The following is a 24,286-nucleotide window of genomic DNA, read 5'->3' on the forward strand; positions in this document are numbered from 1 at the left end:
CCCAGAGCAGGGGAAGCATCACTCACTGAAGAGTGATGTGAACAGTTAATATGGTTTTTGAAACATTTCTGTTACCAGTGTATACCTCCAGGTCTGGTTAACAACTCACAACAAAGGCAGGAATTTGTAATTATAGATAAAGACAACAATGCAAGTCTTGGACTATTGATTTTTCCAGTTGTCATTTCAGTAAACTGCAATGAAGAGCTAATGGTTTTAGCTCTTCCACTTAAAGGTAACTCAACCTAAGACCCCTCTTGCTTTTGCAATTTATATTCAAACAAAATGTATCTCAACAAAATGCTTTGCTAGCTCATCAGACTGACTGCACCTCTGTGTTTGGTCATGGACAGGAAGTACACAGGGAGCATTCCCAGCAGTCCTTGGGTAATTTGAAGGTGTCTTTTTTTTTTTTGCTCCTAAGGAACGTATTTCAGCCTTCAAGCTTGTCTAGCAGAATTTGGGAGCCTTTATTTTGCATTTTGCTATATATAACTCCTTTTTTAGTTATATAGTTATAATACAGCTATAGTTATATAGTTGTAATAACTCCCTTTTTAGACCAGTGGCTATCATTCAGTGGACTTTCTGCCCATGATAAGAGAATTTTATTATTTTTTTGAGTCAGCTGTCAGCAAGGTGGAAGATCTCTGTGAACACACATCTATGTGCAAAATACACACACTTCATGATGAGGAATTCTAATGTGATGAATTCACTTTTCAATGCAACCAGAGTTTTGTATTGATTTTTTCTTTTTGCTTGTTTCTTGAGCAATCTTAAAATTAATTGCCTGTTTATTAGATACAGTACTTACATTATCCAGTCTGAAAAAAAAAGAAGAAAAAAGGCAAGTATTGATCTGGGATAAATATTTGGTTTTGGAAAATAATTTTATTACTGAGCTGGTCATTTTGTACACAGAGATCTGTTTTGGATACAACTTCTATTAAAACATGATCAAGGAAATAAAATAAAGCACAACTCCAACCTGTCTGGACTGAGCTAGAAGGCTAGTGACTGAGGAGTAATTGCAAATCCTTAAGAACACATTATCTCTGGATGTTATATTGCAGTGTATGATGTTACTGAAGACAGAAATTATCTACAACCTTTGGTTGTAGAGGTGAACAACCTTTGGCAGAAGGCAGAGAACTTAGTTTTGTTCAAATAAGAGACATCAGCATCAGAATTCCTGGGATGTATCATGACTGGCCAGGGAGAGCAGCTCTTCCTGTGCCTGCACCAGAGCATTTTCACTGCCTGTGAAAACAGAAATACAGCAGGAGAAGTGCTCAGGCTGAGGGAGGCTGCTGCAGTAATCCACTAAAGGTGAAGTTTGCTGTTTAGTATGTCCAGAGGATCCAGCTGCTTTGTGAACCCCCAGTGCAGCAGGAGTTCCCAAATTGTGCTCTGTGGGAGTGGGAGTGGAACTGAAAGGAAGGAGGTTTGTTTTAGGGATGTGCAGGTGCAGCTGCTGGTGCTGTGGTGAGGAATTCAAGGGAGGACCAACAGCTCAGTTTCAATGAAGCTTTTGCAGCCTTCTGGCTGGATCAATGTGTGTTCATCTGTTAAGTGCTGCTATGATGCTTTTTGTTCATAGTGCAAATAGAACAAGACAAGCTGTTTATCCAGTGGGAGCATTACTGATGAGGGGACATTTATTGTCCAGCAGCCCTTGTTCTGGGAAGGGGGAAAGATTTCTAGGGTAGGAGAAGGTCTATAATCTCATAAAAATCAATAGAGAGCCTTTTTATAGCTATAATAAAGTGTCACTCCAGTGATGGTTCGTACATAAATTTTTCCTTGCATTGGCTGCCAGTTTAACCCTCACACCTGAGAGCTGCATCCACAAGTACCTGGGAGAACCCAGCCCCATCCTGGCAGTGCTTATGGTGTGTTTGGCATGGGTTAAATGCTTTACTCTGTGTAAAGGGAGAGTTTTGTTCTGCTGGTGTTTTTCTGGCTTACATAATTAAACATCTTACTCCGTCTCCCTTGATTTGGGTGGTTGTGCTCTGTGTACCTTGGCCTTTAATCCTTTCCCAAGCAGTGGATCTCATGGTTTTGACCCTCAAATTAATGCTTTAGCATTCAGCTGGAGCTGCTTTCTGTAGCCCACACTGATCTAGCAATTTATTTCATTTATTTTTAAACGCAATGTGTTATTTCCAAATTCTGTCTCTCGGGCAAAGAAAGGCAATAGACTCAAAACCTGTATTTTAAAATTTGAACACCACAATGTTAAAAATTTATCCTGAATCATAGAATGATAGAATATTCTGAGTTGGAGGGGACCCACGAGGTTCATCAAAGTCCAGCTCCTGGTCTTGTAAGCACAACTTAATAGGCTCTTTTTTGCTTTTCATCCACTTGGCTGGAGTGTGCAGAACAGCAGAAATCAGGCTAAGCCATTAGGTTCTTTACAAGCCAAGAAATGTTATATCTATTGGGCAAAATTACTGCAAGGAAAGATGAATATAAAAAGTATTGCATTTATATGAAAAAAAAAAATTAAATAATGGGTGTGTTATTGAATATGAGTGTATATTGAATACAAGTACAGACTGTGAATACAGACACAACCAAGCTGCCACCTGTCCAGTTCCTACCTTTCATTTCTATTTTTATATTTAAATATTATGTGCTAAACTACACTCAAACAGCACCTATCTTATGTGTCATTACACGAGTGGGCTTAGGACTTGATTTTTAAAGTACAGATATTGATTCTAAATATCAAGAAGGCCCATCTGCGTCCATTATGTTAAAAGTAAAGATTAATTTAGCAGAGACTTGCTTATGATTGGGCCAAAGAAATGAATTTGATACATTTGTTCAATATCTAAATACATGTTTACTACAAGGTGCTAATGCTGATTCTTGTTCTGATGTTGCTCTTGGTGGCAAAGCATGTTCCTCTTGTAATTTGAAAGCAAAATAATTTTGTCCATTTAGAAAAAAAGTGCTTTATCCACTTGATGATGTCAGAGAGATCAAAGACTGCAAATCCCACTACTGTTGTTCACAGACAAATTGAAATGCAATTTCTTTTTTCCATGCAGATGTTTAGCCAGTAAATCTACTATTTTTTTTTCAAGTCAGAAGAACTTCTGTGTATGTAACACATTAAAGCCCTTTAACTGCATACCATTACTGAGCATTGTTTAGTCTTTAATCGCTGAATTGGTATGAATTAAATTGCTTTCTTAATTGCCTAAATACCTTATATTTTTAAAAGCCTGTTTTTCCACTGCACTCATTTATTCCTAACAGGGTAATCCTTAAAGCTGAAAGGCCTCTATTAAATTGAACATCGATGGCAAGCCTGTCATGAGGATTATGGAATTAGAACTTCAAGTGATTTAGAGAATGAGAAAACAAATAGGAGATTTTACACACGCATTTATGTATTCTTCTTAAATAAATCCTTTATTTCATTTGTTGTGTATGTTGTAGCTTACTTCTGTGTAAGAACTGTACTAGATGAGTAAAATTCTGTTAAAACAATTCTTTCCAGATGTATTACTAATTCTCTGTCAAGTGAAGAGTGCTCCTCAAACTCTTACATACACCTACCCTGTCTTGCCTTTGTGAGTAAGAGGAAATCGCTGCTCCTGCTGGATCTTCCATCAGCTCACACATCCCTCCTTCACATCTGCACAAAAATGGGCAAACTCAGAAATTTGGTCTTAAATTTGTTCTCTCATTCTCTTAAGTTGATGATGTTCCTTTGTCTAGACATGTGCACTGTGCCATGGGATTTAGCCATAAGGTTATTGGAAATGTGCCACTGGTCCTGTATTCTAACAGCTAGTTCAGAGTTTTATTTTTATTTTTTTAACTAAAACCTCATTTCAGCAGTTCGTGCACTCAGAGTAATGGAGAACAGAGTCTTATCACTTTCAAGAATACTGATTTGTTTCAGGCCACTAAAAATGCCTCTGCAGTCAAAAGAACAGCAAAAATTCACATTTACTTGTTACTTCCCATTGTGCACAGTTTTCCTGCAGCTTTTCATAAATGCAGCTGGATGCATTACATTTCCTTTAGCTACAGTCAGGATTACCTTTGCTTTTTTGTTATTCTCTATTCTGGTAAGGCAGGGTGCATTTATTTTGTGTATCTCTATAGAACTGGTCTCCAAGTCTTTAGCCTAACACAGCATGGTTTAGATTTTGCTCCAAGAAAAAACAGTGGATTTACAACAAGGAGTTACTTTAGTTTGACTGGTCAAAAGGTAAATTCTGGCTGTTAGCATGGTGCCCAGCTATGCAGCATTTCAGGGATTCCTGTAGAGATTTGGCATTTAGGGCATTGAAGGAATGCTCTAATTTCAGTTCTGTTTAATCTCTGTACACAGCTATTTTTTACCTGGGGGATTCTGAACTGGCAATGCTAAAATCTCAGAACTTTTATGGACTGTCTTCAGATCTTGTTCTCATAAAAATTAATCATTCTTTCTTAAAGTACATCATAGGGTAGATTCCTTTTGTAGTCCTAAATTATGAAGAATTCAAGAAATTTCATTTTTTAAATAATCTGTTTATTTGCAGGCAACTCATATAGGTAACTTTTTGCTAATGAGTTGAAGTCTGCAATATTCAATGTATTGAAATATTTTAAGAAATTTATTTTTTTTTTCTTTTTGTTTTCTCCTGTGTTCACTTTTTAGATTCGAGATACAAAATCATCAGATCAGAAAACCACCCTGTTGCATTTTCTGGCAGAAATCTGTGAGGAGAATTACCGGGACATCTTAAAATTCCCAGATGAACTGCAGCATGTTGAGAGTGCAAGCAAAGGTAAGCAAACAGACAAAGCACCTAAAGATAGCAGTTGTTTGCTTTGACATTAAATACTTCCAGCATTTCATCTGAGATTGTGGGATTATGTAACCTGTGAGCATTGATAATCCACGTGGGTTCTGCTTTTCTGGTATTTATTGAGCTGAGAAGTCAGGAAGGAAAACCACTAATAGAGCAACTCCTCTTCTTCTGTAGTAGGCTGTGAAAATAATGCAATTTATTTCAGTGAGGTGCTCTGTGCCAGCAGTGCAGGGATGGTGTTGAGTGTCCCATCAAACCTCTGAAGAGTGAGCTCTGAGTGTGCAAGGAGCCTTCACACACAGAGTTCCTCACTGCCACACCTGAGAGAGAATAACAAATAGCTGTGCTATTTATTTGTTATCATTTATGCAAAGGAATACATTTATTTATGTATAAAACATAGAAAATATATCAATATATAAAGCATAAATATGAATATTTGTTATTTATGCAAATAAATAGCTTGCTCTGGAAAAATCCCAGAGTAGATCTAGTTTAGCTGTGCTGCACAGGCCACAATTAATGATTATTTTTGGTTGCTCAGCAGGCCAGGCTGGGGATGTGGTAGCTGAACTCATCTGTTGGACACATTCTCATGTGGCACAGGCTGTGCTGCTTGGCACACCTGTTGCTGTTTTCTGCTGAGGCAGAAGTAGGTGGTAGATGAAGATAACACAAACTTTTAATTTGCCCATTTCATCAGAAGATAAATATAAATATAAAACTTTATAAATAAATATAAATATAAATATAAATATAAATATAAATATAAATACCTGTGAGAGCACGAGAACATGAAGGAAAATAGAGGTGAGAAGTACTTGGATGCACATTCCCACCAGCCCTGTCCAGGTTTTCTCCTGGAAGTTTTTGTCTCCCTTTCTCCGGTGTTCCCAGTCAATGTCTCTCCTCAGTGCAGTGATCAGCTGTTGGATACTTTATTAATTAATTTACTCTCAGTTTGTGCTCTTCTGTCTCCAGCTGTCTGCTGAGAGCAGAGCTCTTGTTTCCCCGAGGACCTGGGTCACAGTTCATCCATCAGCCCAGCTTTGTGTGCTTTCAGCTCACACTGCTTCACACTTTGTCTTTACCAGGCTTTTTTTTGCTGTTTCTCAAACTTTGCATGCACCTTTCCATGGTTTTTTCCTCTGGACAAAATGGGGCTGATTTGGGATTATTGGGGTGTCTGTGCAGGGCCAGGAGCTGGGCTCAGTCATCCTTGTGAGTCTTTCCAGCTCAGGATGTTCTGTGGGCTAACATATTAATTAATTTATTTATGCAAGTAGCAGTTTGGCATCTTATCTAAATGCCAAAAATGTTTTCTCCCACTTGATAATTCTTTTCTGGAGGTGACTTTCCATTTTTTTCTTCCTTTCTTTGTAAAGTCTTCTGGTTTACCAGGCACTTTTAATGATCTTTTATGAATTTTCTTCTGTGGGTGACACTTGACCTTGCAGCTTTGAGATTTTTATAGTTTGCTTCAAAGCCTCTGATGTTCTGTAAGTTGACTTGAGGAATTAAACTGGAATAGTCAGTAAAGTTTAGTTAAGCTGCAGCATCCTAAACAGAGAAAACATATTAATGGGAGCAAAGCCTCTAATAATTCTGATACTTGGAATACATATGAAAAAGATTTCATTGCAGTTAAATTTGTTTCATTCTGTAAGATAAAAGCTGCATTTCCTATAAACAGCACTGATTTCCAGCAGAGCATAAATTCCTGTTCATTTTTAATGACCAAAACTTCTCTTTTCAGCCCTTCTTTGCTTTCTGGAGCAAGGCAGATTTTTGGCAGAATAAATGGGATTTGTGCAAGTTGCCTCAACTGCTCCCCATGGTCCTTCTTGGGGGTTGGTTAATTGTAATGTTCATCTGCTCTGTCACACGTGCTGCTTCTCCTGTGTAGGAAGGTGAAGTGCTTTGCATGGAGGAGATTTGCACTTCTTATTTATTGTTTGGTGCTTTATAAACCAGTGGTTTTGGGGATGGACAGTTGGGTTTATTTTTCCTGTGGGAAGCCTCTTTTTGGAATAAATTGGCTGGATATGAGGAGGCTGGCATCAGTTATTCATAAAATAGGAAGAAATCTACCAGCAAATATTATCTCAGCATGAATTTTAAATAAGGAAATATGAGCTAGGCAGGTGAGTGTCATTACTTGAGATGGATGCTGGGACTTTTTAGTCAGGAGGCAGCCTCGTAGTCTGGACTGTGCATAACCTTCCAAATGCTGCACTTGGCATCTGCAACTTCTTTTCAATCTTGGCTGCATATTCCCACTTCCATGTAAAGGAAAAGAAATCCTGTTCAGCATAATTTTCATATAAGAATAAAGAACCAGCATCTCAACAATGGCTGTTTTGTTTTGGGTTTTTTTTTTTGTTTTTGTTTTTTTGTTTGTTTTTTTTGTTTGTTTTTTACATTTTAACAAAGAGCAGATAAAGCATAAAACTGGATTTTAATATGAAAAGGTCAATGGGATTAGATGAACTCCCCATGCATGTACTAAAATCTTCAATAATCTGATATTAGGTATAATAAAATAGTTGATCTTTTTAAAGATGGAAGATCAACCTGCAGCTTTATGAAAAAGTAAAAATAAATTAGGAAACAGTTTTATTCTGGAAAATACAAGCAAAGGTCAAAGTGATTAACTATCTAGAGATCATTGGAAAAGCATTTCTTCTTCCTGGAAGCAGACTCTGAAAGGAAAACCAATGAAAACTCACAGGGCTGTGATGCAGTGCATTGTTTGATGTCAGTGATTTCCCTTTTCCCCCTTTCTTTCCTTTTCCCCCCATTCTTTCCTTTTCCCCCCATTCTTTCCTTTTCCCCCCATTCTTTCCTTTTCCCCCCATTCTTTCCTTTCCCCCCCCCTTCTTTTCTTTTCCCCCTTTCTTTCCTTTCCCCCCCTTTCCTTTTCCTCTTTTCTTTATCTTTTCTTCTTCCCTTCCCCTTTCCTTCCCTTTCCTTCCCTTTCCTTCCCTTTCCTTCCCTTTCCTTCCCTTTCCTTCCCTTTCCTTCCCTTTCCTTCCCTTTCCTTCCCTTTCCTTCCCTTTCCTTCCCTTTCCTTCCCTTTCCTTCCCTTTCCCCCTTTCTTTCATTTCCCTTTCCCCCTTTCTTTCCTTTCCCTCTTTTCCCATTTTCTCCTGTCTTTTGGAACCAGACCCAGTTCTGTTGGCACATTCCTGCCTTCTTCACTTCACTTGTTATCCCACTCATTATGGGATGTTATTCCCATCCATTTCGGGCTTCAAATTTCCAAACAAAACCACAAGGTACCTTACAAGTCAGGTATTTCTAGACAGCCATGTGGTTAAAAGTATGACTCAGAAAATAAATATATTTTTCAAGTTAAGGCTCACCTAAGTATCAAGCCTCTCAGAAATCATGAAAGTGAAATAAGGTAACACACAAAATTAAGATGATTAAAATAAGTTAACCATGTGTTTTATAACAGCAGCTTAATTTTAGATATTAAGAGGAGCAGTGTTACATGCCAGTTTGTGATTTAACCATTGTGCCTGTAAATAATAAAACATAAATTAAGCCATAGCTGTGTCTTTATCCTGTTGGATATCACGTTCCTGTTGCCTGCTTGCTCTGCCAGCACTGCCACTCACTGGGCTGTGCAGAGTCACAGCAAATTGAGATTAACTGGGAAAGTGGGATATATATAATAGAAATATCTGTATTTTTTAGTCTCTTTCAGTAATAGCAAGGGCCTTTTTGAGCACTTAACACACTGAGTTCTTTGCTGATATCAAGGTGTGCCACTTGATAGTTCTTTTAAAGTGGTGTTGAAAGTAAAATCAAGTGAAAGGTGCCTTGTGGGGGTGAATTAGGTCTGTGCAATGGACTGAAAAATACCAATATCACCAGCACAGATTTGTCACTCTCTTGGACACTGAAATTTATTTCATTAATTTGCAAGCATATGGTTCTGATGGTGGAGGCATCTCTCTAGAAAGGCCATTAGCAATTGAAACACTGGGGAATGCAAATATGTGTGTACTTTTTATTACAAATACTGTAATAAAATATTAATTTTGAGATTTTATACAGGTACTTCACTGTGATTTAATGGCATCATTTTAGAATGGGGGAAATATTTTAAAACATCCTGTGCCACTGTCACTTTGAAGTACAGCAATTTAAAACCTGCTCATAAGCACCAGCCGTTTTTCTGTCAGACAAAAGTTTTATAGTTTGTTGCAGCAGAAAAGCCCTGGGTTTTAGCAAAGAGATCTGCAGCATTTCCACCTTGCAGAGTTTAAATTGCTGAAGCAGATTTTGCCCAATCTGGCACAGGAGTGGTGGAAGGCAGAAACCTCACAGGTGCTTCTTGTGTTGTAGTTCCAAGCAGCAATTTCTCCAAGGGATCCTTTTGGAGCCTTGCTAAGATTCTGGATTGCCTCACACTCTGCAGAATGGCTTAGTGAATTCTCCCAGCCTGTGAAGGCTTTGAGGTTTTTTTTTTAGTTGCTGTCTGTGTGTAATAAATGCTGTAGAGAGCTGTGGTTGTTCTGCATTCTGGAGCTACATTTTGAAGTTATAATTTGGAATCTCCATTAAGCAGCTTTCTGTATGGCTTGCATTTTAAGGCTCTGCTCCTCTCCCTGAAGTGTAGGTATCAAGGGCAAAATGAAAGAACAGTCCAAATAACTCTCATGGGCTGTTGCTTATTAAAGAAATTAAAGCATTTTAGAATTTCTGGCTGTAGTTAAACCAATTCAGAAGTGAAGATTGCTTTAAATGTCTTAAGTTGTGTAATCCTTTTAGAATTCCTTAATACAAGCCTCCAGAGAGAGGCAAAAGCTAAAAAAAATGGCACTTTGTTCTTTCTTCTCCTGCTGATCAGTGGTGGAATTTGCACTTTGGTGGCTGTGAGGAAGGCTGTGGCCCCTCTGGAGGTGGGGCAGGCAGGGAGGCCAGGCTTCAGCTGCATGAACCTGTCCAAGCCCTCTGTGAGTTTTTCTGTCAGCAGCAGGTTGTGTGATAGCAGCTCTGCTCCTTCTCTGTGCCTTCCTTACTTTGTGTTTACTTGTCTCCTCTGCTTCATTTGCAATTTCTTACACCCCTGCCAGCAGTTCTGCTTGAGCATGCTCGTTTAATACATACTGATTCTGTAATTATAAGCTTTCTTTTAAAAATAAACTCAACTTTTGAGATCTTGAAAGACATTTGTAATTAAATCAACATCAAAGTAGGGTGAGGTTCTGGAGAGCTCTGGAGGTGATACCCACATTGCCAGGAGAGCACTGCTGATTGCAGAGCTCTTCTCACCCAGCAGCTCCAGTGCTCCTGGTTATTCTTCTAAAACTGGGACATCTGTTTTCTAAAAGATTTGTGGTTGTAATATGAGAAGTCAGTTCAGCTAAAAAAGTTCTATTCTCTGGTATTGTTTGTTGTGTAGTCAGTGAGGGAAATGTGGAAGGTTTCAGGGGAAGGCTGCTCTTGATGGGAGAGCAGGAGGGTGGCACACACAGAGTGCCTGAGACAAATCCCTCACTGACCTCCAAACCAGGAGTGCTTGGGCTTGTTACCAAGGGCTTTTCCATGAACATTGTCTGCACCTCTGCTGCAGGTGGGCAGGACAGTGACAGCAGTGCACAGCTGCTGTGTCTCTGGTTAGCCAGGGCAATGAAGTTGCTGTGGCAGCCTGAAAAGGTGGAGCACAGCTTTGTCCCTGCCTTCTTCCCCTTCCCCTGCAGTGCCCAGAGCCTCTGCTGGGCAAGGAAACCTCAGCATGCCAATCAAAAGTGCAAAGGCTTGTCACTATTGGACACAAAATGAGCACACACAGAGGCTTGGTGAGTTCAAAAAAGACCAAACTTTATTTCTGACCTTGCAATATACAGAATTCCAAAAGTGGCAGTGGATTGGAGGATGGAATTGCCACTTCTCCAACCACACTGGTCAAACCAACAGTCCATCAGTTCTCTCCTCCCACAAAGAAGAATGCAAAACAATCATTATTTACATGAACATGTGTGAGAACTCCAGTAGAAATATGGAAACATCAGAAGGCATAGAAAACTTTTAAAAGAACTTTAAAACTTTCAAAAGAACTATAAAGGGTAACCTAACACTTTTAAAAATCAGGGCAACAAAGGCACATCCATGAGTGAAATCTGTCTGTCAGAAATTCTGCTTTGAAGCTTCCTCAGACCAAATTCCAGTACACAGTAACAGGATACAAACAAAACATTGCCATTTGGGCACACCTGCTCTTACTCCTAAACTTGCAAATGTGCAGGGAAGATCCTGTCAGGGAAAAAGTCTCTTCTGCATGGTGGCTTGGTTGTTAAGCACCAGGACTTTGTGTCAGAAAGCTTTCCCAGTTTTTGGAAAAGGAGGATGATGACTCCTCTAGCTGGGTAAGGTGGGAGCTGTTCTTCCCCTTTGACCCTGAGGTGTTTAAACATTTATTGTCTTAACAAACAGGAACTTACTCGCTATGAATTGAGTAATCAATGCTTGTAATTCCTGCAGATTATGTACTTGCTCACCCATTTCCCTCCAAACTGCCTTTCATTCCTTTGTGAAAGACTCTTTCCATCTGCCCTCGGGCAATAAGAAATAAATAGTCATTAGTATGCTTACAATGTAGTTATGGTACAAATAGTGTCTAGACTTAAAAATCCATGAGTTAATTTGCTTCTTACGGACTTGCTTTTGCTTACTGAAGTAATTGATGTTGTTGGCTTTCACTTCAGAGCTTTTTCCAGCTGTGGCCATGGCCATCCCAGTTCTGCATCATGAGCAGAGACCATTTCAGTTTCTCATGCAAGAGGCACTGCAGCTAATCAAAATGTATCATTTCACCTCTTGTTGTGGGGAGGACTCTCACTCTGATGCAATCTTATTTTAGAAGGGATTACTCTGACCTTTGGTACTATTGCTGTATTAATGTAAGTACAAAATGCTTAGCTTGACTACAGGGAGCAGCTAGTGCTCGCCATCAGCAGGAGATTAACTGCTTGGAGCATTTTTCTGGGACTAAACTGCTCCAGCAGACACTCACTAAGCCTTCCTTAGCGTGCAGACTGTGCAAGTGCTTTCTCCAAAATGAGTGCAAAGGATTGGTTTGATGGGTCTTTTCAGAGGAGCAATTAATATAAGGAAAATAATAAGGTAAAGGAAATTATTACCTTCCATGTCAGAATAATATTTTGCCATCTCTTAAGTGGCTGTGATTTTCTTCTGTAATTAAATAATAATATACAAAATAATCTTTTAATCAGTCCAAAATTTAATGATGCATGATTAATTGAGTTGCATTCAGTACTTGTGCAGAGACAATACTGATGGATCTAAGAGCTTGCATTGCTGTGTATTGTATTCCTGACAGGAATAATCTGGACAATACATTAGTACACATCACTTTACCTTGTCTGTGTTAGTTCTGTATTAGTGAGTTGAAACACAAGTTTAACTTCTGCTATTGGCTTTTTTCTTTGTCTCATAAATCCTTTTCTCACCAGGGTTTGAGGTACACACATTCAAGGTGCTGCATTTCTTTCCACCTTTGAGCTGCAGGTGCTGTCTCAAGCCAGCCTTTTCTTAGGGCTAAACTGAGGGCCAGACTGACACAATTTGGCACAAACTGAGAAATTTTGCTGCTTTTTTCCTCTCTTTGGCCTGGAAGATTGGTCCATATATAGGTTTTGGGGTTTATGTGGGTTTTTAGACAGTTCCTCCAGGCTGGTTGCCCCCCATCTGCACGTGTTCACAGAGACTTCAAAAATTTCATCCCTGCCTCTTCTTCCCTTTGACTTCCTTCTGAACCTGCTGTCCAAGAATCCTCATCATTCCTTCCTGAATGGAAGGAATCCTCTGTCTTCACTGTTCCCTGTGTCAGCAAATCTGACTGACTTCTGAATTCTCAAACTTTCCCATTTCTTGGATGCTGCCTTTCCACCGTGGCTGGGAGTCCTCAGTGTCCTGTAGAGCTGTGAGGGTAAAGGGTTCTTTACTGCTCTTGATTTGTTCTCATTTGGAAACGTGGCAAACCTTTTAGCCTTGCTAATACAAGGAAATGAATGGCCAGGCATCCTTTAGGTTGCTTCCCCTTTTTTTGGGGGTCTGCTCATCCTCAGGCGTCTGGGAGTTACCTGTTTTTTTTTTTTTTCTGGTGGGTTTTGCTGTTGGGGTTTTTTCCTTCATATTTTTCTCATTTTCTGTACATGCCTCACGTTCCTACCTCAACAGCAGTTATTTATGTATTGGATTTAGTTGGTTGTTCTCTCTTGCTGCAACATTAAGTGGAATAATATTGGAATGGCTGCTCCAGAGAGGCTTTTTCAGCAAGAGCCCTTGCTGCTGAAGGCCAAATGCTGCCTTTCATGTCCATTTTTGAGTCCAGTGAAATGCCTAATTTTCCTGTGGAGTGATGAGCAAATGGAAGGTGAACAAGCCTCTGTCTTTGAGGAGGGCAGGGGACAGGCTGTTCAGGGTGTGCATTCTGAAATGGTTTCAAGGAAATGGCTTTGTGCTGCAAGTGGAATTTATGCCTTCATAAATTAAAACTTTGCAAGAGTTTGAAGAAATTTACATGAATTTCCCTGAAAGTAGAAGGTATTCATGTTGATTCCTTTGCACATTACTGAAGCAGTAAATCTCTAATAAAAGGGTTTATGGGAGGAAATGCAGATATTTTATTATAGTCTATATATATATGTTCCCTGTTCTGTCGTCTTTTGAAATTTGTCTTGCAGAACAACAACTGCATAAATTATTTGAGCAGAAACTTGTACATTTGCCTGGGCTAGGGGGAGAAGAAAGTGAACAGAATTGCACATTCTACAACATTTTTTTTTGTTAATTGAGTGTGAGTATAGAAGTTAATTATGGGAAGCACAGCTTTAGGATGCAGCCTTCTTGCTTGGGTGGAGTTCCTCCCTGCTTTCAAAGCCAGTATGTTCCTAATCTGGGCCTTTCTGAGCTCAGTTTTATACAAGACTATTACTGGAAACACTTTCCATCCATCTTAATCACAAAGTTCAACAGTTATTTGTCATTGCTTGCTGAATTTCTTGGCACTTTTGAATTCCAGACAAAAATAAACTTTTCCTCTTGCTGCGTGGTCATGCATTTAAGTATTTTCAGACTGCTGCAAACAGTTAAACCCTGTGTTATGTTGCCTGTTTACTTGCCAGCTGCTATTCTTTTTATGAGCAGAATGACCATTTGCATCCTCCTCATTTATTTTTCAGTTCCACCATTTTCCTTCAGTGCTGTTTGTCCCCTTCTGCAAGTCCACAAAAGCCCATAAAGATACTACAGTAATTCAAGTTCTTCAGCTCGAGCAAAAATGTGTGCTTTGATCATAATATCAAACGATTAAACTAATGCAACCAGAACCTAAAAGCTTTGATAATTTGTGTTATTCAGAGTGCTGTAGTGGTTGATTTCAAGGTTAACTCTCAAATGTGAATTTAAAAGCTACAAGGATTCTGTGGCCAATACAGATTCCCACCTCAGTTGAATTAAGCTTAAAAAACTTCCACTATAATTCTAGGATTACATGATTAGTAGTTCCTTTGGTGGCCAGTATAAAATGGATAAAATTGAAAATAAAATCAAGATAATGGCTGCTATAAAGGCAGCTCTTCTGGTGCCATATGTATTTGAACACGCTCATGAAATCAGTGTTACGGCTGATGTGAGTCCTTACGTAGAAAGAACAGAAAATTGATTTTCTTCTGGGAACAGCTCCCTTATTTACCAGATTTTTATTTCCTATGTGCTGTTTTTCAGGCCATTGTGACTCAATTTCCTTCTACTATTTAAGCTCATGTAGTCTTTTTTTTTTTTTTTTTTTTTTTTTTAACAGCAAGAAAATAGAAAAATAAATGATTCTTTAGAAAGTACTTAGTGGAACTTTTGGGCAAACTGCTTTCCAGCAAAAGATAACAAAAACTCCTTAAAAAAAAAAAAAAGAATTGATTGTTTTTCTTGGCTGCACTGGGTGAAAAGGGATCTTGGGATTCTCTGCTTTTTTCTTAAGAGCACTGAGTTGAGAGCTGTGCAAGAGGAGACAAAGAATGGGAGAGGGGCTTGGGCAGCTTTGACTGAAGAGCAAGGGTTTGTCCAGTTGTTCTGTGTGATAAAAACCAGCCATGGGCCTCCTGGATTATGCCATAAAAGTCAATATTTCCAGCTGAGGTTCTTGGAATTCTCCAGCTGGACCAGGAGTTTCTCTGCAGAGGCTCTCACTTTTCACCCAGGTCTGGAATTTCTTTCTGATGTGGGGTTGCTTCACCTCCACGATGCTGCTGTCATTTTTTGCTCACAGGATGTATCACTTAGGGGTTGTTTAATCCAAATTGGCATCCCAGTGCTTTTCATTAGAATAGCTTGTCACACAGCAAGCAGGAGTTCTTTACAGTCCCCTCTTTTTTTTTTTTAATTAGTGTGCTGTACTCTGAGTCCTTTAGTTCCTTTTGATTATCAGCAGCTCTTATTATTCAGACCTACCTTTGCTGTTAACACAGCTCTGGGCCCCAGAAATCAGTGTAACTTCAATATAAGAAAAAATATTTAATTTTTTTCCCCCATGTCTATCCTTTAAATCATTCCTGTAACAGAAATGTACGTTAATAAGATCATTCATTTCACCAAGTACATGAATTAAGAAGATGAAATCTCTTTGAACTCTAGTTAGTTTTTAATCTTTGACTTAGATTTAAAAGAATATTAGAAATAATAATAATATTAGAAATATTGGAATTTTTACCATAAATTTAAATAGAAATGGAATAATTTCAACTAATGGTAGAATTAAGTGGTGACATTTCAATGTTAAATATGATGATCTGGTATATTACAGTAGATATTTCCACTTTATTTTTATGAAGGGAAGGATTTTTTCATGAGCTGTAATTCAGAAAAATATGAGTCTACTTAATGGAATCATTCTCTTTCAGACTATTTATACTGACATTGTTTTTTCCTCTTCTGATACCCTTTCTGGAATCACTTTATAAACTCTTTTTTTTCCCCTTAGTTTCAGCCCAGACTCTGAAGAGCAACCTTGACTCGATGAACCAGCAGATCCAGCGCCTGGAGAAGGACATTGAGAATTTCCCTAAAACCCAGGATGAGCACGACAAGTTTGTAGAGAAGATGAGCATATCCTTTTGGCACGTCCTCACTGGTGATCTGAGCATTCTGATCCTCTGCCTGAGTACTTGCAGCACTTGAAAATAGGTTTTAAGTCTCTTTTCATGCATTCCTTCTAGAGCAGAGAAAAGTGCACGTGGTGAATGTAAGCAAACAGAGAACTGAGGAGAGCTGAAAGCATCAATAATCCGATTTTCAGGGGGTGTCCAGACAGCTTTCCTGAAGGAATTAGTTGCAGTGAGCAGCCATAAACTCAGTATGGGGATTTTTTTTTTTTTTTCTGTCTGAAAAGAATTATTGAATCAATTTTAGAAAAATACCAGCAGCAAAGTTCATACATTTATTATTTTAGCTCCAGATGTGGTTTTTGACAGGCAGACTATTAATTTTGTTAATGGTTTTAAGTTACATTTCTAGCATTTTAGAGGAATATTTGTATTTGTTTTCACTCTGAAGTGCTATGTCCCTTAATTTCTGTAGAGAATAGGGACTGTGGGTTCTTTTAGCACTACCAAGTTAAATCTGTGGGGGACTTTAATATCATGTCAGTCTAGCTTGTATTTTTGTATCTAGCTTTCATTTTGTTCAAAAGTTTAAAGTAACAAGTCTACTGAAGATACAAGAAGCTCACAAAAATGCAGCAAAGACTGAAAAAAATTCCTTTAAAGGAATTAAAAAAAAAAAAAAATTCCCAGGATTTTATTGTGCTCAAATCCCAGCTCTGTGTGGAAATACTGGGAGCATTTGGAGTGTGGTGCCAAGTCCAGGGCATTGTGTGCATTTCCAGAAGCTCAGGTATTCCTGTGACATCTCTCCTCTCTTGCTGCAACAGAAGTTGTGGCAGAACTCGTGGGTTTGGGGTTTTCAGAGGAAATAAGGAGGGGATTGATGTTTAGATCCATTCACAGCTGCTCATCACGTTTGGTAGGTGGATGCAGTGCAGATTTCTCCCCTCTGCTGTGTCTGTGCAAAGTCAGTTTTTTGCAGGATTTACCATCTGAATGGAGTCAGTGACAGAATTTCACAAGCAGATATTTAACATCTCCTCTGTATGGATTTATTTTAAGTTTCTGACAAGGCTGCTGGAAAGTAGCTTAAGGGAGACAACTCCTGACTAAGTGGAAAATTGTTTCTTATTCCTTCCATCTTGCCTTGCACCTTGTCTTACGTGCAAGGTTCAGGGACTTGCTGCTGGTAATCACTTTTATCAGTTCTGCTATTAAACAAAGCTCATTATTATTTCCCTGAGCTTCATTCACATCAGAACATCTTTCAGTATTGCCCTGTAATTGTTCTGTGCCTTGTCACCCCATCAGGGGCTGAATTCTGTCACGTTGGCCCTACTTTTATTCATAAATCAAACCAATTTATGAAATGCACCTTAACCACTGTTTTTTTTTTTTCTTGGCAAGTTTGACAGCTCTGCTTTCCAGGTTACAGAAATTGTTGTTCAGTTTGTTTTGCTGCCTATGTGTTTACCTTTAGACATGATTAGCATCACTCAGATGATTTGGTGAGGAAAAGGAGCCGAGTAGATAATATTTAACATTTTTCTCTCTGCAGCTTATCACCTGAATTTCTTAGAGAAGAAAAAGTTTGTCTGACAATGCGAAAGAGTAAAAAAAAAAAAACTACTAATGTTTCTTTGTGTTGGAAAAAATAGGAGGAGCCTGTGAAATGTTTGAAAGTGAATTATTCCCAGTGTCCTGGGCAGCCTGGCTTCAGTGCATGAGCCTTGATTCCAGGTAGATTCCAGCCCCTGGAGCTGACCCCCAGATCTGTGCATGCCTGCCTGCTTTTATCAGCCCTGGCACTTGGGGGCTTGACAGCAGAGCCAAGGCTGCAAGCCAGGAGCTGGTTCCACCTGGGCTTTGTGTTTGCATCATGAACAGATGACCTGATAAATGCTGTGCTTCCATTGCAAAAGTCATCTCCCTTCAGATCAAGTGATGGAGTTTGTTTCTGCTTATCACTGAATATCTTAAGGTTTTCTACACTCCCCTATTTTTTATTAGATTGAAGAATGATCATGGAGGGTGTAAAAATGACACCCTAGTCTGCAGTATGTATTTCTTTGATTTCCTCAGCTGCCTGAAGATTTGTTGGTGATGGCACATCCTGAGATCAGAAAGTTACAGAATTTCAGGCTGAACATCTCTCCGAGTGCTTCAGAAAACTTGAGATGTCTCAGTAGAGTTTTAGGATGCAGCAATTATAATATTCAAGGCATAGTTTCTCATTCCTGTCATAAACAAAGCTATTTACCAGGACGAGACTTTCTGCAGAGGATGTGAGAGTGATACTGCTTGGAGTATCAGATTGATGTAGGAGGCCAGTGACAAGAAAAATACCATTCATAATATGAATTTGTGATCAAGAAATTAATAGTCAAAATACAGAAGCAACTTCTGTCAAACAAGTTAAGTAATCTTAGTTTTTCTAACTTTTTTTATCAAATAAGCTTTTGGTGCTGTGAGTGACAAAAAGATGAATAGAAATTCTACCTGCATTTTCATTTTGATTTTTTTTTTTTTTTCTTGGTCAGTTTCTAATTTCTCCCTTCACTTAATCAGTTTTTTATTTAGCACATACAGTTATTCATCTCAGTGCAGTGTGGCTGAAGAAAATAAAGGGATTAAAATAGTCCTTCTATGAATTTCTTGCTATATTAAATAACTTACGTGTGATTCCTGAAACAACTTTTCCATGATGTGATCCGTGACTGGAATTGTATTTTACCTGAAGATCAATTTGTAAATAATTCAGCTTTAAATGGGAGAGGTTTCTTTTATAATTAGCCCTGCTGCATGCAGCACTGGGGAGTCTGATTCAACAGTTTAGAAAAGTAATTACAGACTATGCCAAATCTGGCTCTCCTTGTTTTATTTCAGTGTTTGTGCCTCTAATTGAAGATCTTCTGAGGACTGCAGAACTCTGAATTTTCTATTTGCTTGCTGTAGGTGTATACACAGATTTCAGTGATGTTAAAGCTTGGGTGTCTAGTTGGGGATTGAGAAAGGTGTTCTCATTCATGGACTTCAAATGGAAATGTTATTAACAAAGATAAAAACAACTGAATTGAAAAGCAATTTCAGAGAGAACAAATGGAAAGTTGTACAGAGTTAGCATTAATATTGATTTAGATCTATAAATACATGAATAATAAATATCACTTCTTTCCCCTTTCCAACACACACACAAACTAAAGTTTATTCCTCTAGAAAACAATTTATTCCTCTGGAAATAGACAGGAGCTTTGAACGCTGTTCCAAGGGGCAGCAGGGCACACATTTGGTCACTGGGTTCATGCTTTTTGTTATCCTGCTACCTGGACAGGAATAACTTTGGCTCTGGGTGTTTTATAAAATAAAACATGAGTTTATTTCTCCAATGTGTCCTACACGAGCCCTAAACGGAGACCTTGTGTGGCTGTTCTGCCTTTCAGCTGGGTCATTTGCCCCAATAAGAGACATGAACGTGCCCAAACTTACTGAAATCTTTTGCCTACCAGAGCAATCCATGCTGCCACGTGGGTTTCTAACTGATTGCATACATGTGAGGAATTCAAAGCTTTTTTTTTTAAAGAATTGCAAAATTAAGGGAATGATGAATGAAAGAGCAAAAATTACTGCAGATAAAAAAAATTCAAAGCACTTGGCATTCATCTTATCATTAAATGGAACAGCAGCAATTTGTGAACTAATTTTAATTTCCAGTAAGGAACACCATTCATTAGAAGAGAATCCTTTTTATGGAATAAAGAGCTGCCTTCCTGACAGGCATGTATCCTCTCTTGATGTGCATTTATGCTCCCTGTTCTGTCTAACCACCATTACAGCCTCACAACGAAATATGAGGGGTTGATTTCCTCACCTGATGCATTTCAGTTGTGCAGAAATGATCCGGGGACTTGGATGCAGTGGGAATGTTCAGGATTTCATGTGCATTAGAATCAGCTGATCATTCTCTTGTGGATTTTTATAAAGTTTTTGTTCTCACTAGCTGCAAAAATGCCATTTGAAAAGAGTTTATTTGCAAGTGCAGTTCTTGACTAAAGGAGAATTATAGTTATTTATCCACAGAAAATACTTTTCCTAAGCACTGTGGAGGGAGAGAAGTCCACCTTCCTGCTTCTTGATGGGGCGTGGATTTTATTTGCTATATTTTAAGTTGCTGTTACATCGCAGAAGTCATCAGAGGGTTTTCTTAGAGGGCTGAGCATTTGTTTAAATTGATTCCTTCTGCTTACAGTTCAAAACAAGCTCTAAGGGGCAGGAAGCAGAAAGTTGCAGCTGTTTAAGATGAAACAATGATGAACTTGTTAAAACTTTAGGATTTGCTTAATATCGATAAATCATAATGAGCACCCAGAAGTAAGAGGAAACTTCTATTTGTTATTGATTTTTTAAGACTTCGTAATTTTTGCAGTTGTTTGCATTTGAGTATGAGAAATTATTTCTTAAAAAATAAACTTGTGATTAATTTAACTTTCTATTAGCTTCATACAAGAAAACACCTGGTTTTTTCTTAATTAAAATACTAAATGGAAGGAAAAGACTTTGCAGTGCCTGTTGAAGGCACAGCGCAGGAAAGTAATGCTTTATTTACTGTTGAATCTAGTTTTATGAGTTTTATGTTTAAATGGAAAACATTTTAAGCAATAATTACAAGTCTAACTGCTTTGCAGTTAATTTTAGAATATAAACTGTTCAAGTTTCAAGGAACTAGTTGAAGCAGAGCCTGTATTTATTTAAGTGCCATGAATACCATTATTTTTTGCCCTGCTACAGACTTGTGTCAATTTGAATTCATTGGTAATAAGTTAATCAAATGTTCTTCAGAACATCCACCTTGCACCACCTATTCTGTAGGGTTTTATGCAAATTGGTTAACATGAGCAAAGGAGGAAGGAGCACATGGGTGCTGTGTGTTAAATTTTGCATCTAGGATGCTCTGTTCCAAGTTCTTGTAGCTCTAAGACAGCAAAATTTTGTGATTTGAGTATTAGATTGGAGATCCCAGCGATTTGCTTGGCTGTTTGACAGCCCCCAGTCTGCGTGCCCCAGATTTGCATTATTTTGTATTGCCCCAAATGCAAGAAAAGAATCCCTAAAATGCACTTTTGAGGAGGAAATTGACAGTGTATCATCTTCGGAGATGTTACATTTAAAAACCTTTTATCTCTGAACACTCGCCTGATATTTAAATGGGGCTGCCAAAGCAACCAAGACACTCTTGATTTAACTGCTCGTGCTTGTAATTCTGAGAAGTGCAACTCAGGGGCTGCTGGATTTCAGCAGCTGCCAGAAAATCCCCCTGCTGAAAGCACGGTGATAGTAGATAGGAAGAATTAGTTTGTGCAAATAATCTGCTTTTCTTTTTCCAAACTAGAGGCTCTTTTGGAAAATTCAGGGCATCGGTGAATAAACAGAGTTTTCCTTCTCTGGTTTTTGCATTGCTAATTGTTCAGGCTCGTGGCATGTCAGCAGTTTGGATCCTATTGAAGAACTGACCCTGCCAAGTTAAAAATCAGATTACAAGCAATTTGGGCTATATTTAGTTACTTATATTCAATTGACATGATTCAGCTTTAGGGAAAAAAAAAACACCAGTATTTGATGTTGTTGAGCTCCAATGTACTTCAGTTGCTTACTTAGTCTTTGGAGAGTGTGTCTCCCCAGCACATAAAGTGATCTGTGTGTGCAGTGCTGCCTTTTTATAGGTAAAAGTTTGAAAATAAGAAAATTAGTGTGTCAGAAATATGGCCAGGACCTTTTACAGTTAGAGGGAACAACATCATCAACACATTCTGAAATGTCAGCCCTGAGCAGCCCAGCAACACTCACACAAACAATCCCAGAAGCTGAAATGTCTTTATTTGTTTATTTATTTGGAGAGCTTGTTGTTCGCTGACAGTTGTGATAGAATTGTTGCCATTCAATTTGATTTCCACTGAGAAATGGAATTCCTCTGTGGCATTTACTAATCCTTTCATTTACCTGATTTTTCACTCTGGAATAAAAAAAAACAAAAAACAAAACAAAAAAAAAAAAAAAAAAAAAAAAACAAAAAAAAACAAAAAAAAAAACAAAAAAAAAAAAAAAAAAAAAAAAAAAAACAAAAAAAAAAACAGTGCCCCCACTAAAAGAGCTTTGAAGTATTTGCATGGCTGGTGTCACATTTGGTGTGACTGGATGTTTGTCATGAAAGTCAATGGCTATAATTGAGTTAAGGTGAGGTTAAATGTTCTGTTTCTGCTGCAGATAAATATTCCAGACCTGCAGCTCATTACCCCTTGTGTTTGCTGGGTTGTGCAGCAGGTGAATGCTGTGAATCTTTGGAGAAAGTTAACTTATAAAAATATAGTGCTGAGAAAGGGCAAATTATTTTGCTGTTCTAATAGAATGACTCTCCTTTTCTGGTCATGGCTGAAACCAGTTGTTTGGTTTGTTATTTAATACACTAAATGGCAGTGTTGCTAATTATTGTCCCAAATAATCATCTTTCTAAATTAGTGGGGGAAAAAAAATCAATCCATTTGTCATGATCCCATTAAAACCTAATTTCAGAATTGTTGTGCAGGTTTCTACACTGGCCATTTAAAGGGAAATGCTTTTCCTTCATTTCCTCTTGTGCTTTGAGCATGCATGGTTACTAAGCTGTAACGCTGGTAGAATTAGATATTTCCCAATTAAAGATGAGTTTAACCTTGTGGAAAAACAACTTTAATCTCCTTCTGCTTGGTCAAGTCCAGTTTCCCTACTGAGAGGCAGGATAATGTGAACATTTCTGTGGTGGGAGATGCCTGAGGAATTCAGGTTTCAGCAGTTCTAGCATTCGTTTTTCTGCCCTCTGCTTTGTTTATCCTGAGTAAATTCTAAGAGGGATGTGAGAAATCCTGGTGGAAAGGACTGTCAACCTGCCTTCTGCTAAATCTCCAAGTTTTAAAAGTCAGCCTGGAATCACAAGGGCTTCTTGTGGGGTGTGTGGAGTAGCAGGGTTATCTCGAGCCAGAGCACCACCCCATCATTCCAAACCTAGAGCTTTGTTTTACAGCCTCTTTTTCTCAGCTTTAACGAGCCATGGTGAAGCTTCTGGGCTGAACGTGGGTGATTCTGTGTGTGTGTGTGTGTAGGGGGGTTTAATCACTCCAAGTATGAAATTCTCCTTAAGGTATACTGAAATTCTGTATTTTCCTCTGTGGTGCACTAAGCATCCAAAGAATTGTTAGTCTGGTTTTATTGCAAACCATCAAGTACCAGACGTGCTGTTGAGATATTTCAGGTGAATTGTTTCATTTGATGGAGTCTGCACGTTGCTCGGTGAAATGGAATTTGAAAAACTTTAAATTGGTCAGGTCTCATCTGGCAAGATTCCAGATGTTTATTTTTATCCTAATATGAGTTTTTTACAGTACTCTGCTTGGTACCTGGTTTTGTTCCCTTTATTATATTTATGTATTTCAATATCTTTATGTTCATTGTTGGGAAAAGAATTCTACCCAGGCCTGCATAATTGATCATGAGATATTCCATTCTTTTATGAAGAAAACAAGATATAAGCCAAGAGGGAGCTATTAGTAAATCAGTGTTTCAGTGCTTGACCAGTAATGTGAAAATTGTTGATTTGCTTTGAGACAAGCTCAGCCTCAGACTCCAGGCTGCCTTAGGGGTGTGAACACAGCCAGATGAGAGGTAACAAAATGTTCAGCAAATAAGGGATCATTCAGGGTCTTCAGGGGCTGCTGGGAAATCCATTTTTATCTGCCTGCTTCAGAGAGAGTCTGTAACAAAATTTAGTCTAAATTACCAGATAAAAAAATCAGTAAATAATTCCCGTGCAAAAAAAGCAAAACATGGATGGTTTGTGGATCAGGAATCAAGACCTAATAATGTGAGGAAAAACTTTGGTGAGGTTTTTCTCCACTCTAATGGAGAAAAATGGAGAAAAACAGTAATGGACTTGTGCATCTAGGAGGATGTGGGTTTTGGCAGGATAAATTGTGCACTGTCTGCTCTTTTTTATGAGGTAAAAATCCAGAAAGTCAACACAGTAGGAATGGCAGTAATAACAATATGTTCCTCATAAAGTAAAATTAATTAATTTGAATATTTGCTAAGGGGTGTTCTTTATTTTGTGGTGCAGAGATGGCACTGTGAGAGGGTTGATTTCATGGGTTTATGTTTGTGTAGATGCCATACACCAGAGAAGTCAGGGCACTGAAAATTGTTGGGCAGGGTTGAAAGGAGGGCTGGGAGGGTGGTGGAACCTCCCAGAAATACCTGGGGGCAGGCCTGGGGGAGGAGAATACACAGAGGCAAAAAATATGA

The 24,286-nt window shown here is 38.5% G+C and overlaps 1 protein-coding gene across 1 annotated transcript in view; it reads left to right on the forward strand.

Moving 5' to 3' along the window:
• Positions 1-24,286, forward strand: part of DIAPH2 (diaphanous related formin 2) — a 174,623-nt gene that overhangs the window by 68,866 nt on the left and 81,471 nt on the right. Inside the window, exons 23-24 of the mRNA XM_053989875.1 lie at positions 4,676-4,805; positions 15,841-15,965. Coding sequence (XP_053845850.1) covers positions 4,676-4,805; positions 15,841-15,965 — 255 coding nt within the window. The remainder of the gene's footprint in view (positions 1-4,675; positions 4,806-15,840; positions 15,966-24,286) is intronic.

The sequence above is a fragment of the Vidua macroura genome, chromosome 14 (assembly GCF_024509145.1).
Source record: "Vidua macroura isolate BioBank_ID:100142 chromosome 14, ASM2450914v1, whole genome shotgun sequence".
Classification (NCBI taxonomy): Eukaryota; Metazoa; Chordata; class Aves; order Passeriformes; family Viduidae; genus Vidua; species Vidua macroura.